The sequence below is a fragment of the Caloenas nicobarica genome, chromosome Z (genome assembly GCF_036013445.1).
Source record: "Caloenas nicobarica isolate bCalNic1 chromosome Z, bCalNic1.hap1, whole genome shotgun sequence".
NCBI lineage: Eukaryota > Metazoa > Chordata > Aves > Columbiformes > Columbidae > Caloenas > Caloenas nicobarica.
In genome coordinates, this window is record NC_088284.1 from 27,460,159 (window position 1) to 27,476,893 (window position 16,735).

At 38.3% G+C, this 16,735-nt stretch overlaps 1 protein-coding gene across 1 annotated transcript in view; it reads left to right on the top strand.

The window, feature by feature from the left end:
- The window catches only part of RAB3C (RAB3C, member RAS oncogene family), a 111,959-nt gene that overhangs the window by 46,676 nt on the left and 48,548 nt on the right, over positions 1–16,735 (top strand). Inside the window, exon 2 of the mRNA XM_065656885.1 lies at positions 9,546–9,664. Within this exon, the coding sequence (XP_065512957.1) occupies positions 9,546–9,664 (119 nt within the window). The remainder of the gene's footprint in view (positions 1–9,545; positions 9,665–16,735) is intronic.

The following is a 16,735-nucleotide window of genomic DNA, read 5'->3' on the forward strand; positions in this document are numbered from 1 at the left end:
TCTTGTTTTATGAATAATAAATAGAGAGAAGTAGTTAATCCAAAAGATTTCTAAATATATAATCAAAGTACAGAAATGGGAAGAGGAAGGTACTCTGGCATTCCAATAACATCTTGATGTTGTCCTCTGTTTATGTGATAATAATTAGCTTGACTCTAAGTCTCTGAACTTATAGATTGGTGTTTTTTCCTATTGCTGCTCAAGAAAGGCAAATGCCTTTAAATATTCTGGAAGATCAAAGATGTCTAAAGCTTCAATACAGCTGTAAAAAAAAATCACACCAAAAAACAAACCTGAACGAAAACCCACAAAGCCTCACTGCCCCCCTAGAAAAACCTAACAGACAAAAAAAATCCTCACATTTATCATAGGGCAAGAATACACCTATTTTTAGGCTACCAAGTACTTTGTGGGTGGACAAGCCAGTTTGAAACACTGGCAAGGTGCAAACACCTTTAGCAGCCACCAAAGCCAAGTGAGGGAGGGATTAAAGGGCTCTTTCGTGCCTGCTTCATCTATGGATGAAGTACCTTGTCTTCTTATTTTCTTAACAGGCATCAGTCTCACAGCATTAGGATTGACTCTGTTGCAACCATTCCTCATCCCACTGTGAGTACAATGACCTGCTGGTTTTTTAGTGTCTGAACTAGCAAGCACACTTCAGGAGCTTAAGGAAACTCTCTGTCAAGTCTGAAGATTGTCCATAGTGTATTTGAGTGTCAGGTTTCTAAGATTATCATTACTTGTAATGCTATTAAAGATCTAATATTTCTTTGTGTCCCTTTCCCTCAAAAGCAGGTTGTTCTGATCCTCTCAAACTTTACCAGAATTCAGTGCCAGATGTCAGCATTCAAAAATTATTTTGTTTTTAGTACAAGTATTATTCTTAATGCAGTAATTTTAGTCCATATTAAATGCCTTTCATTTTTTTTTGATTATGCACTGAGACACATTTTTGATCTCTGACTACAAAGGTTTTTAAAAAATAAAAAATCATAGCTATTCTTGTACAATCACAGGACTCTGGGAGCAGGAACTTTAAAACCAAAATATGACAAAACTGAGAATATCACCCGTTTTTCCAGTGCTTCCCATTTGGTAATAGCTGCCTGTAGAACAAAGATCCTTATCACAGCTTTGGTGAATTTGTTTGCATGTAACTATTTTTTCAGAATGGCTCTCTCTTGTTTCATTCTTTTTCTGAAAAATATGAGGAAATTTTTACAGTCTGATTTACAAGTATTTAAAAATAATACCAATAGAAAGTTATTAAATGGATTTTTTCCTGAGCTGTAGTTGCAAGATGGGCTCCAACATTAATTTGTTTTTTGATTTTATTCATTAAAAATGCTTGCATTATTATATGAAGTGCAAATTAGATTTTTTAAATTCATGATTTCCACAATACTTTTTTTGGCAGCTATACGTAATGTTTGATTCTGTAACACTTTTCATAAAATAAAAGAAAAAAAAAGAAAAAAAAAAATCTTGAAAGCAAAACCTGAGCCTTTCCAGAAAGAGAGATTCTTCTTAAGACCTAACATGAAGCTTCATTAAAATATAAAGTTGTACTTTAATTAATCTGTTTTACCTTTGAAAGAATGCCAGGTCCTACTGTTTTGACAGATGCTTTGTAAGGTGTGTCCAAAGATGGAGAAGATGGACAAGAGGAAGTGATCCTCACTTCCAACAGAGCAGGAACAGACCACAACCAAAGCAAAGACAGGACAAGGAGAAAGCTGCAGCTCATGGCAGGGAAAGAGGGAGGCATGCACTGAAACAGCAATGGGGCTCAAAACTTGTGCCAGAACCGATGGCAGCTGAGGTCAGGCTGTGCTGGACTAGAAAGGAGGCAGTGGTAGGAAGGCATGGTAGCTGAACTGCAGAGAATGAACATTGTACGCAAGTCTTAAAAATAAAGAAGGAGAGAGACGAAAGAACAGGAAAGGAGAAAATTAGAACATTTAAAAGGAAATGAACTTCAGGCACAGTCACCAGTGGCATGGATGGAGTGAGAGAAAGCAGATCTGGCAGTAAAGTACTTTTACAATCCCCACTTGAACTTTCTTGGAGCCAAACTGTCTTTCTAGCGCAATCTCTGCATCACCTTCTGCCTGCCAGGATAGCCCTCCCAGGCCCTTTTTTGCTAGCCACGTTTGGAATAATGGCACTCTCCACTGCTCTGGCCCCAACTATTTCCAGCTGTCCCTGCCATGCTCCCACATCCCTCCTATACAATGAATTAACTGTCAGCTGTGATTTGAGCGTGAGGTCTAAGGACTAGCATATAGGTCTAGCAGATGTGTACTGGCAAGCTGAGTAGCTGGCTTTTCACACTCCAAATGTTTTTTGATATATGTATATATTTCTACAAACGCATGCATACATACAGACATGAATATAGGCATGTATGTATATAAAAGACAGAATTCCAGGGAAACCAAAGCCATGAGAAGTCTGGAAGGAGCAGCTGAGGTACATAAGCAAAGAATGAGTTGGCATTATTCAGTGTTACATCTTTTGTGTATACATTAGCTAAATAAACTGTTTTGAACTGTGTTTCCCATTCCTAGTTGTAAACGTTAATATATTTGTGTTTCTATGTGCCTAACGCTTTCTGTTGGAAGTGCTGTTTGTTCAGAAATGGTGCTCCCAGGCCAGCCAGCTCCTCCTGCTCTGGCAGGTTTTCTCCTTGTCCTCTTTGTGCCCTGCCCAGTTGCTTTTGCTATAAACCCTCAGATGTTCTTCCTGGGTGGTTAGCAGTTGGCTTCAGATGGCTTTAGCTCTGTCTGCCTCCCATCTCAAGAGGACTTTTGCAGAGGTTGTCCCTTGCCACTCCCTGAACAGCTCTCTTACTGTTTTTCCTTTGTTTGTCATACTTTGCTTTTTATCCTTTCTTCCTTGAGACCCCGGAGATCCCTGAGGAAAGATCAGAGACATCTTTTGTGCTGCTCTGAAAGAGCCAGTTTAGATTTTCATTCACTTACTGCCTCAAGTCCTTTTGTATAATATATCAATAGGAGAAACCGAAGAAATATAGAGTCTCTTTGATGGAGTATATAAATAACCTTTGAGAAGCAACAGCAGGAAAGAAACGTGAAACTCAGGAAGGAGCGGCAGGTCTTGATTGCTGTACCAATTTCATTTACCTTAACAAAAAATTTTGACCTGCAAAGTGAGAATTCACCCAATTCACATTTCTAATTTTATCTTTCTGTTTGCCTTGTCTCCAAATGTTGTGGATGTGCAGCAGAGATAAAAATTCCATCCAATAAATCATCCTCTACTGCTGCCATTTTTTTGGCACATGACACAAACTGCATTGTGATACGAGTAAATCTCATAATGTGAGGAAGTGGATCTAAAAAGATATCTGTATATTTAGCATACAGGACAGAAATGCAGAGGCACAGACTCACTCAAGTGTGCTACAAAATAAGTTTGTGTTTTGCAGACTGAATTCCTTCATGACAGGCTCATTAAAAATTCTTGCTGCCAAATGCTGTTTGCTTTCACCTTCAAAACTGTCTGCATTACTAATGAACAACTCCACTTGGGAGTTATTTACATAAAGTGTTGTTCCTGTGAGTAGTACAGTGCTAGGCGAAGGTGAGAAGGACAGCACATGTTCAGTAAATTAATTCAAGGGTCTGATTTAAGGTACTGCTCAAAAGCATTGGTGTAGTCTAAGCTGGTAAGGCACATTCTGGATGGAGTCTAGCTTGGAGGACTTGACAGTAAGACAGGAGGATTTACTTCTGCTGAATTAACTCAGCTAACTGACTTTGCCAGCTTAAATACTTGTTATTTTCAACATTACTGTCAGAACCTTGTTTTCTCCGTTTTGAGGCTTTCCAGCCCCATAAACTCATAACTTCATGTGGAATACAGGTTATTCTTGAGTCATCTAGTTTGCTATTCCTAAGTGTTTCTACTTTAACAGATGTCTATTATGTTATATCTTTCCTTTTCTCTCGGAGCGTTGTTGTCACTCACTGGTGCATTCCCGATACACTACGGCTATCAATAGTATGGCAGTTACATACTAATAATAGGAATCTGTAGGAAATTTCCTATAACATTATTAAAGGGCTGTTTCAAGGGAGAGCACAGGACAAAACCTGGTTCATGTGGTTACTGTAAAAATAACTAATATATCTTCACTTTAGGATTTATTGTACTGTCAAATTCAGAGCCTTAAGTTTAACTCAGGTGAACAGCCAAGGTAATCTAGAATTACTCTCTCCATACCATTGATACATATATGATAAAGGAGAGTTGGTCAAATACATACCAGATTGCTATCTTCACACTGAGCCAGAAACAGATATTTTGCACTCAGTCTATACCTCTGCCATTCGTCTTTCACTGTCTATAGATATACATGCCCTATTCAGGATCTTTAGTGATGGAAAACTTTAGTGGTCCTTTTAGTTATCGTATTTCTGGCAAAAAACAATGATTTTTTGTAATATGAAATTATACATATAAGGATCTGGAGCACAAAAATGTTTGCAAATATCTGATTTCACTTATAGCTGAAAAAATTAATTAAGGAAAAGAAAAACAAACCCACACACAAAAATCCATACCAGAGCCATCAAAGTACACAAGGCCAAACTGTGCAAATTGCAGTCTTCCAAATACTCTGGAATATGGGCTATTAGCCAGTGTGCTGTATGCAATGCTTAGAAACTGGGTAATTTCTGGAGTACTATGTCCACTAAAATTTATCATTCTGTGACTTAATATCTAAAATCTGGTGCCTATTGAAAAAATTCCATAAAATAGGATCACCTAACCATAAACTAGTAGAGTTGTGGGAACTTCATTAAAAACAGCGAGCCATTTTGTTTTGACTAAGATTTTTAAAATACCTCTTTTTGTCTTCTGTGCACAGAACTTTTCATAAAGCAGTCCCTCACTGTCATTCGTTCCCTTCTTTTCCACTCTACTTCAACTTCAGGCAGTTGGCCTTACCAAACATTGCCTACATGGATGAAAAGGCCCCCAAGATAGTCGCTATTTTCTGCCCACCGAAGATGGAAACTAACTGCCTTGGTTAAAGTGCCAGTCAATAACAAGTGGAATTTTATTCTTCCTGAGGCTTATTTTATTCAGTTTGCTTAGAAATAAACATCAGTCAGTCCAAAATATAGATGTTATATTTCAGAAATTAAACCTAAAAAGATGGCTGTCAGATTAACAGACTAAGATAACATAGCAGCAGCTGGTAACCATACCTGAGTTGGAAAATATTTTCTTCAAGTACAAGTACAAAAGAGTACCTGAGGATAAAATCATACTGGTTTATAGATATAAATATGATGAAATATGGAAATTAGTTCTTTTCTGCTCAGCTCTTCCATAAAAATAAATGCTAATAAACAGAGAGAAAGGTCACTTACATTGTTGCATCATCTGTTTCAAATACATTTAATCATTGTAATAAATTGTAATATTTAATATTAATGTATCTGTTGTCTCTAATGTGTGGGCATTTATCAATATATTCTAGTCAGAATACAAAGGAGATACTTACGAATGTGTAGAGCACAAAATTTTAACTGCTTTTATTACTGATATTTGGGTTCATTTTTACATGATTATAAGCATTCTACTGAATAATTTGTAGATTAGACCAATTACAGTTTTAGTCGCGTCCTTAAAGCAAGCAAATAGAAAGTAATACGAACAGGAACGTGATTATTGATGTTTGAAACCAGTAAATTCCTCTTTATTCATGTTCATCCATCTATGGCACATAATGAAATGCCACTCTAGAAAATCTTCTTTATCATCACATTAACGTAACATTACCTACAGGCACATATTAGATGCCTGTATTGAAAAAAAAAAAAAACAAAAACAAAAACAAACCAAAACAAGCCAAACCACAAACAAACAAACAAAACAAAACAAAAAAAACCCACATACCTGGTTTCTTTCCAGACTGACACAAATCAAATGCCTAGGTCCAGAAGAACACCTCCTATACCAAAGTCAGTTGGTGTTTAGATCTTCATCTGTGGCTTCATTTCCCTTTCTGTAAGATATTTTATCTTGATTTGTCTTCCTTTACACTCATTTTTTATTCTCTGTAATGAATAATACTTAAGCCCACACTAGCTACCTTTAACACTGCACAGAAAACAGTTACAGTTTTATTGCTAGGACTGTTTATTCTTATTTGCAGAGAGACTCCAAGGGAAATCACCCACAGCAAAATAAGATGTACTTCAGTGACAGTGGGCTACTGCTCATCATATGACTGTATTTCCAACTATATATGTCTCCGACTGACAAACAAGCAGATAGACACTGACAAAACTCATTTAAAAATCATATCTCTTCTGTACAGAAAGGCTGTGTGCTTGCTATAGGCCATATTTTCCTTCTGTCCCTCCCAGCTTCTTCCTCCATTATCAAGTAAATGAAACCAGCAAAACTTGTGAGAATAAAACTTAATCCATAAAATATATACAAATAAATGGTTTTAAATAATGACAGGTAATATTTCTTCTGCTAATAAATCATTTTACTCAAGATTTCAATGATACTTTTGTCTTACTGACAGACGATGACCTACTGAGAAAGAACTGACATCTGACTATCAGAATACACACAGGCTTAGCACGAGAGTCTAAATACCTTAATATTCAGTAACACCACCAGCAAATCTGGGAATAGTTCTGTCAATGCAGCTATGCAACCTCCAGACCAGAGCTGATATAGACTTAGCCACCTCAGAATGTAAGCAGAAAAGGTTTAGGTCTGTCTGACCTTTGCTGCAAACATATAACCTAACCTCCTGTGAGACCTGTTAGAGTCTAACTTCTGCATTAGCTTTCCATCTTGAAACACTGGAACTACATCAACGCAGTAGAGGCTGTAATCCAGAATGAAGAGAATCCATGTATTTTACCTAAAACCTTGTTTGGTTTGAGTAACTGTTGTGGTTATGTTTCTTATTCTATAAGTGGTTTCTGATGTATGCGGAAGGCCAATTGTAAAAGAGAGTGGCCAACAGGTCAAGGGAGAAGATTCTGCCCCTCTACTCCACTCTGGTGAGACCCCGCCGGGAGTCCTGTGTCCAGCTCTGGAGCCCTCAGCACAGGAAAGACATGGACCTGTTGGAGATGGTCGAGTGGAGGCCACAAAAGTGATCAGAGGGCAGAAACACCTCTCCTGTGAGGACAGGCTGAGAGAGTTGGGGTTGTTCAGTCTGGAGAAGAGAAAGCTCCAGGGAGACCTTATTGCAGCTTTTCAGTACTTAAAAAGAGCCTGTAAGCAAGGTGGACACAGACTTTTTAGCAGGGCCTGTTGCAATAGGACAAGGGGTAATGGTTTTAAGCTGCAGCAGGGAGGACTCAGACTAGACATGAAGAAGAAATTTTTTATTGTGAGGATGGTGAAACACTGGCATACATTGCACAGAGAGGTGGTAGATGCCCCATCGTGGACTAGATGAACTTCAAAAACCCTTTCCAACACAAACCATTCTATGATTCTGTTATTCTAATCTCTTTTTTTTACTCTATTAGTTTACAAGATAAATGATATATGTGTAAAGAAGAAGGCCCACTTAATCTATTTTTCTCTTGTTCACAAGGCAGTACTGCTAGCCCAGGAACCACTTCAGAAAACATGCCAAATTAAGCATTATTTATCACTGATTATCCTCTTCTCTCTCTAGGAAAGCAAATTAAATACATTTGTCAGTATTCTAAGGTAAACTATTTCTTATCCACTCACAAAATCTGAAGTAGTTATATTAAATTTCAAAATTTGTTAAAATTTAATACATGCAGATGATCTGTCAGACAGTTACAGGATTGCACTGAAATGTTACGTATGTCTCATATAAAATTTGGAATGTACATGGTTTAAAAATATTAAAAAGGTAGGCTGCAAAAGGAAATATTTATGCATTTCCTGTATTTCAGTTATTCCTATTGTCTCACAATTGTAGTACAGACATGGGTGGTTATGCTAGACATCGCATATATATATATATATATCTATATATATATCTCAATATATATCAACAGGTAGTCCCTGCCCTGGGAATTTTTTAATGGAAATAGGTAAAAGCAGCAGTCAGAGAAAGGTTGACTTACAAGTCTTACTTTCAAGGCATTTGAACGAGTATGCTGGTTTGACTGAAAATGGGTTAATTTTCTTAATTAGAAACCAGCTAGAAACCCTTTTTTTTTTCATAGCTAGCACACTCATTATTTGGACTTAGTTTAAGAACAAAAGATAACACCCCAGCACAGAGTTAATGTTTTTAATTGCTCTGATCTGAGAGCCAAGGACATTCTGAGTTCTTGGCCCACAGGTGTGAGGCAGCGAGGAAGCGGGGCATGGATGGGGCAGAGCTTGACTGACATCTAGACTCATCAATGAGAGTATTCCATCCCATTAGCATCCTGCTTCATATTTAAAGAGTTGGAGCCTTCTGGTTTCACTCTATCTTTTTCTCTGGCGCGCTTACTCTAGAGCCGGGGGAGTTTGACCTGGGACGTTTATTTCGGTGTTTTGCTGTTTTACAGAGGCCTCTGAGCCTTTCTGCCTTTTTCCTCTTTCTTCTCTCTTTGGGATCAGCTGTTGGGACCGGGTTGCTCCCTGGTACTGGTTGCTCGTTGTGGATGGAATTTGTTGAGGAATTGCCTTGAGTATCTTTTATTTCTATTTTATACACATATTTACTAGTAGTGTGTTAGTATTTTGTTATTTTATTAAACTGTGTTTATCTCAGTCCAAGTTTCTCCCTTCTCGTTTGATTCTCTCCCCTATTGGGGATGGAAGGGGGGCCAGGGGATGAGTGAGCGGCTGTCGTGGTTGTATTGCTAGCTCAGGTTAAACCATGGCAACGAGATACAGAGAATGAGGGAGACAACTGTTTTAAGGTAAAGGACTGATAGCAAACTTTTTTTTTTTTTTGGTCAGGTATCATCCTTATTTTAAATGCACTGCCCCCCAGCTTTTATTTTGCAGGGCAGATGTATATTGGTCCTGAAGCTGACATGAGCACCAATGGCTTAAAATCTCAAGAACAGAAAAATTAGACATTTCCTCTTTGATCAGGATATTTCCAGACTTCACTATCATCCTGATCTTACAATGAGGATGCTAAGGATGCTATTTCATCCCGGCATTTTATCCAGGATGTGAGACTTTACCTGTCCCCTCTGTTGAACTGGGAAGGTACAAGGCAACAGCAGGAGACAAGGTTCTTACCCAGCTCTCAGGCTGAATGACACGAACCCGTGAATGACTCAGTATATATGACCTGATAGAGAGCCATGCCATTCTGCTTCTCTCCCCTCGCATCTGATGGAAAAATGGATGTGTCCCTCCTGTTATGATCCAATGCAGAATTCTCCTTTTCCTGTTATTCTCAGTATTCTCCTCCTTAATTAGTTTTATGAGTACAATTGCAGAGTTATACAATAACTGCTGTCAGAGTTTTCTTTCTATTGAAAAAAATCATTTATTAATTTATTTGCAACATGTAAAAATTTTGTTTGTTATTATTTCAGGACACAGCAGGTCAGGAGAGATACAGAACTATTACCACGGCTTACTACCGGGGTGCAATGGGCTTCATTTTAATGTATGACATCACAAATGAAGAATCTTTCAATGCTGTGCAGGACTGGTAAGTAAAACTTGGAATTTTTATTAAGCAGGACAGAGAATATTTGATATCAATCACCTACTTTGACAGTGTAAATTATTTTTGAAATCTTATTTCCAAATAGAGTGCACAAGCATTCATATGCCCAAGTATACAGTGAGGTTTTTTTCTGGAAAGGCAAATTAATACTTTAAAATGTGTTCCATATAATTCATTGTAACCATTGTGTTTTCTGTGATTTCAGCTGATATATGTTATTCACACTACTAAAACCAGCAACGTGCTAGTGTGGAAAGTAACTGCTAAGATACCAGAATGTGTTTCCATATTTCACAGAAAAAAATGAGACACCATGTGTCAGGGTTGTCTTTTAATTTTTCATCATATTACTTTTAACCATAGACGGTTACGCATTGTGCTGTCAGTCTTGTACCTCATGTAAAAACAATGAGCAAACTTCATCCAAATAGCAGAACCTAAAATGACTAGTAGTCAAGATGTCTCTGTAAAAGTGTGTCCTTTTAATCAAATATGGGTCTGTTAGCATCCAAACAATCTAAGGCTTTTTTTAAGCTGACCGGAAAGGAAAGGTAAAGTTAATATCAGTGATCTGTTCCTTCACAAGTTATTTTAATATCTGAGCTCCTCCTGGCAGTGCTCTGAGTGATACGAATAGCATTTGTCCTGTGCGCTCCACGTGTTCTCTTGCATGCCGTTGCCATGAGAGAACTGTGTTTAAGAAAGGATTTTGTTCAGAGTTTTTGTGATTTGTTCAGTATGTTCCTCTGGCTTTTTAAAACTTATGTAAAGATACGCACTACTATGTAGTTCTTTCAAGACAGGCAAGTTCAGAAACACATTTCACACTTAAAGTAAAAGGCAGTGATGCTGTGATGCCTGTTTCTAACAGAAATTGTTGCTCAGCCTCAGACTCTTCAAGAAAAATAAAACTTTTGCACACTCTTCTGTTAATTATTGTGATAGAAAGTGTCACTGAAGCCATGGAGCACCTTCCCACTCTACACCTGCCATTTTTCTTGGTCTGCCTATACTGATCCTGGTCATTCACCACTCTGAAAATAAGAACTGAGAATCTTAGCTCAATTCTGCTCTACAAGAATTGGGATCCTGGGTTGCATAACATTTCCCATGTAAGCACTAGGCATGTGGTCATTCACACTCTTCCAGGGGAAAAGGGCAACTCCAGTGTGTCCCACCTTCTCATCTTCATCAGTTACCTGTATAATTCCACACCAAATTGCTCTTATGACCATCTATCTCCATTTACTAGAGAACTGATAAGCTCACATGACGAGTATAGTCCAGACAACCAGCTTTTGGACAACTGAATGTATCTGAGAGGAGTTTTGCTTGATGCTCCAAGAGGAAGACATACTTGCTCACTGTGACTTATTACACCAAAGGGATGTTCTGCCCATTTTGTATATTACAAGCTGGAGGCATTGGGCTGAGTGCTTGCTGTTACACATTTGTGAGTGCTGTTCTGTTCAACAGCATGAGACAGAATCTCCTACCTAGCAGGAGGTAGCTGAAAGGTTTTTTTGTAGATGCTGCTGTAAAATTTAGAAAAAGAGGGAATAAAGGAATATACCCAGCCTCACAGCTGAACCTGCAGTTGTGGCTGCCAGCACCACTGCTTCCTGGGCCTGCCAGCTGAAGCACTTTCTTGCTTTGACTCTGCTCTTCTTTTGTCCATGGGCTAATTCTCTTCAAGCACTGGGTGAACCAGGTGATAATGGTTGTCTAGGACTAGCTGTAATCTGCAAGTCTCATTGCCTCATCTCTAGGCAAACCAGATGGCATGCCACGTATTATCTAGTTTCCTCTGACACAAAGGTTTCTTTATAGCAAGTGTAAATTTGAGCACTTATTATTAATTTTCCCGGCTGATTGTTTTCCAGCATTCTAGATCTCATATGGCTGGCTGTCTTTGTCTCCTGGTGAAAAGTAACTAGGCTTCATGCTAATTTTAAAAAGTCCCTATAAAATGAAACAAGAAAATATTTAAGAGCTATGGAGTTCTTAAATATATTTGTGAAATATTATTTTTCCATCATTTTTATCTAGAAGCTGTACAAACAGCTGGCAGCTACTACAGAAATCGAGTGGACAAAGAAGAATTGCATTATTATGTCCCGAGATCTTCTTCTGACCAGTCATCTGCATGATGAAAGGGATGACAGAGAGGCAGAGTGCCACACTTGTCAGGATGAGACATAGATTTTCTTGTTATTTTTATTTTTAATTTTGTGAGCCCAGTTGCTACCCTGCTTCCTCTGTTTTATTCCTCCCATCTCACATCTGATAATCGATTTTGATTAGCCCATGCTCCAATGTTGATAGTAATTACAAAACTACAGCTTGCTTGTGAATGCGAGAGAAGTTAAAAACAACTCTTAATTACCAATGCTGAAGAAAAGTAGCCACGACTATGCACGTGCGTCTGCACATTCGTGAAATATACGGGGGGAGGGAGTGGGAGCTCTTAAGCCTCTGCGGGGCTTAAAATGCTTTTCTCTGTGATAAATGTGTCTCTGAAGGCAGTGGTGCCATTTCATACACTCGCGCAACAGGCCAAATCCAAGCTCAAGTCACATCGGCTTCAAGGCTTGATCTAGAAACTGCACTGCAGTCAGGACAATGGATCTACAGGTACCTTTTAGATTCGGATAAAGGAGTTTGGTTTAACTTGTGCATTGGGATGATTCTTTAAAAGCGGTTAGTTCAAAGTGGTTGTGCTTACATTGAAAGGCATTCTTTTCAGTATGAAGTTTGGCTGACATTTCTCCTTTATAACAGATGGATAGTTGTATTTCTGAATGCCATGCCTAGGTCAGCATGAATCTATTCAGCTGTGAGGAATTCTATATCTAATCTATTAACATTTTACACTTAAAAAATCATTACCTGTAATTTTATCTAACCTATTAGCACCAATATGCAACAGTATAGTAGCCAAGCATTTGTGCATCTCTCTGTGAGACTGAGAAAAGGTTTTGTCTAAAAGCTTAGCTAAATGACTTGAAGGTCCAATAGATTTCAACCATGCTTCAGAAAATATTCATACCTTCCCTTCTCTAACTAAAATTTAAAAAACATTAAAGACTGAGAATGATGGTAAAAAGTTACAAGTTGTAACCTAAATAGAGATTTTTTTTGTTGCAATTCAAAAACTTTTGGTATGAGAAATCTTGAGTTGGTAGTTCTGTATGTACACCCAGTGATTTATTGCCTTCACTCTCATCCAGAGGATGATGCTAAGAATACATTGCCACTGCTCACATCCTATCGTCGTTTTGTCACTTCAGAATTGCTGCCTTCTTGAGTATATTCAACTAACCTGTGTTCTCTGAATAGCTGTGTTCCTCATATGGTTTCACATGCACTACAACAGATGCTGTTTAAATGAGCCTAGCTTGGCAGATAGTTCTGACTGACCTACAAAATTGACAGGTCCTTAAAAATTTTTTACCATTTGAGTGGTTTTTGTATCATCTATGGACTTTATCATCAGTTAGTGTAAATGTTTAAAAACTTTGATAAAATAATTGAAGAGTATTTATCTTCGATTTCAGATCTGTCTATGAATGTGTTTCCTCTGAAAAAAATGCCAATGGTACTATTCACAGCACTGAACAGTATAGATACAGTATAGTATTTATAAATACAGACTTTCAGAAGTTCACAGGGACTGATGGTTTCTGTTGTTATTCAGAGAGAGTGGATGTCTGCTGAAAATCTGGCTACTAGCTGAAACAGTAAATTGAACATGCTTTGACGCAGCAGATCTAAGGATCTCTGTGCAGATTTTGAGCCTGCCTTTTCCAGAAGGCTTTTTCCTTCAGAGATGCAGCTAATGCTACAAGTGTAAGGTGTGTATCTTGCGGGAGTTTGTGGCATGTTGGTCATGCCACCCTAAAAAGATGCAGATTTTGGAAAAAGATTTCTTTCTTATAAATAGAAACCACTTGTAGGGCACTGTTTTCTGCCTGGCTGAGGTCTAAATTAGGAACAGGGAATAAACAAAACGTTCAATTTAGCTGAATTCTTTAGGCAGCATCCACGTGTTTCAAGTAATTGGTCTGGTGGAACCTGACTTTCTATAAGAATTTCTTCTTATTAAATCTGAAGGGGAAATAAGTGAACGTTGAGAGTGTCTTCATGCCACTTTAGTGTTTATTTGGTTTAGGTCAGTTACAATGTCACAGTGGTTGCATTCATTCCTCTTTTATACTACCACCTGTAGCATTTACATTTGTCAGGCTTTTCCGTCGCTAGGAGCTGTTATGCCCCCTTTCCTCTTAGTAGTTCAGTCCACGTAAGGTGTTAGCTTTATGGCAGCGTAGAAAGGAGAGGGTGAAGGCTTTGTACTATCCTTGCAAAAGCTATCAACTCAATATGCTGAGTTCTACAAAAGTGCCAGGAACATAAATGCCTCTAAGTTGAAGTTAAACCTGCCTTTTATAAACACAACCTTTCTAAACGTATCACAACTGAACCAGAGTCAAAGACTTAGTTTTACTTAGGATATTTCTAATGCAGTGTCTCTGGCTAAGTCGGAAACAGCAAGAATATAAACTATGATCTGAAATCCTGAGGTCTTAAGTTCTAGGTTGAAACTCTAGACTTGAAACTTTGGTGGCTAGACAGGGACAGAGGGGATGTTGTGTATAGTTGTTTACCCCCACTTTAAGTTGCTCCTCTGCACCAGAAAACTTTGTCCCAACTTCAAGTGTTCGTCTGGCAATATCTTTATAATTGTCTGGTGACTGCTGAAGGCACTGCTATAGAGGGCTTCCTTGTGCAGGGATTCAAAATTTGAGAATTCCACGTTGCTGAAGTCTCTGATTCCAGAATGCTTCCTCGGGAGACACACAAGGCTGAAGGAGCTTAAGAGGCTTTGAATGATAGAAGTTTTCAGATTATTTGTGTTTTGGAAGCCTGTCAAGGTCCGTGGAATTGGTTCCTCCTGCATTTTTGGCTGAGTCCTATGGACACCAGGAGGACAACATCCCAGGAAAAAGTTTGATTACCCTCACTCTAAAATATAGAGTATTTCTCAAAAATGATAAGAAGGATATTTTTTATGACCCCATTGGAAAGGATTGTTGTTACACATCTTTTTAGGAAATTCAGAGAATCTTCCATGAAAGATGTTTCTTTCCTCTTTTTCTCTTGTTTTTTGATCTGTATCATTTAGGCAGTTTTCTCTCATCAGTCTGCTCAAGCTCATAATGTTTGAGAAGGGATCAGCTCAAATCTGAGCAGCACAGTCAAGTCATGAAAACGTTGATAGTAACTACTCACCCGAATCCTGCTGGGTCACTGGTGTCTGAGTGGAGCTCCCCAGTGGAGCTGATCTCAGTAATATGCTTTGAGAATTCACTAGTGAGATTAGGTCTTCTTTGACTTCCAGTGGACCTAAGTGGCCTAGTGAATGGCTTAAATAACTGACTTTTTTTTTTTCTTTTTTCTTTTTTTTTTTTTTTTAAATCATCTCACATGGTAGTTGATCAGGACAGCTGTTGGAAATAACTGGACATGACTTATTGCAACATCATGCACTGCAGCCTCTCTGTTAGCACCAGCTGCAGACTGGTAACTACATCACGAGTGTGGCTGTACCCCCTTTAGAGCCCCTACCCCTACAGATAAGGGCTGGATGCAGTTCTGGGGATTAATTTCTGCTTGTTAGAGCTGGGCAGTAGTAAGGAAGGTGGCGTCTCTCCTTTCCTAAGCCATTTTTCCTCACTCATAAAAATGTCCTGTGGCAGTCCTGGCTGATATGAACCCACCAAAATCCCTTATTTGAGAAAATATGACAACCTGTCAAATCATGCCTAGCTACTGTCTACGTCTGGCAAGAAGAGAGCTCTGGCTTAACTATTCTCACACTTCAGTTCTAATTCCCAGGACCATATGTGGCAGAATTATCCTCTAGTTTGTGAATTTCTGCCCATTGCTCTTCACGATCACACAACAAGAAACAGAACATGCCTGTTTTGTAATCTTCTATCAGCTGGCTACTGAACTGAACACCAATAATAGTAATAGTGTGGAAGTGACAGTCTGAACATAAACTTACTTTGTGGGACTAAAAGTTTCACAGTGGAGTTTCATCACATGGCTGATGAGGCGATACAGATACTCAGCTACTTAGGGAACTGTTATATAAAGGAGATGTCTTCTGTTCTGTACCAAATCCTGCTCTTCAGATATGATCACTGAGGGTTACACTGAGGTAGATGAAAGCAAACCAGATGATCAGATTAACCTCTAAATGTTGCCATGCTGAACTGTTATCCATTAATTAGACTATACTAAGATACTTCTAATGAGATTTTCAGTTTTGTCTGGTTTTGCATGGACTGTAAGATAACACTTTTATTTTTCAAAAAGTTAAAGTGGAAAATGCCTCTGAGAGGCCAGTGATGAGATGCTGGAGTTTATTAGGAAGGTAAACAAACTTAATCATGGTAATATAACTGTATACTAAAGAAGGTACATGAAAGACTGATTCCAATATTGTCTAGTCTGTCTTTTTATTTTATAGAAACAGAGCCAGTAGCAAAAGAAACAAAACCTGGCATGTGGTCATCAACTCACAATATTTAATTCTGTTGGTAAGAAGGTCATAAAATCCTGTGGCAATCACAGTTTTTATTGGCTGAACCATAAATAATGTACTCTTTTTATCTCCCTGAAACTGTGCATGTTGACAAAGTTACACTATCAATCAGCATTCCCAAATGAAATCTCTGCTGCCAGCTAACAACATGTGAGTCTTATCAGTGACGCAGTAACATCTCTAAATAGTTTCCACTCTCAGCTCAAGTTGCAGAAAATTTATTTTTCTTCATTCTCTAATACTCTAAATCTGTTATTCTTAAATTCAGAGGAATATTATGGCCCCTGCACCAAGCTCAAAGCTTGAGATTTGCTGAAGGAGCTCTTCCTTTGGGGGATTTCAGTTTTGCAGTTGTCTTCTGTGGATTGGGGTGTGTCAGTAGCACTAAAGGCTGCAGCTTCATTCATGCAGCCTGGAGGTTATTTGTTCAAAAAGCCAACAAA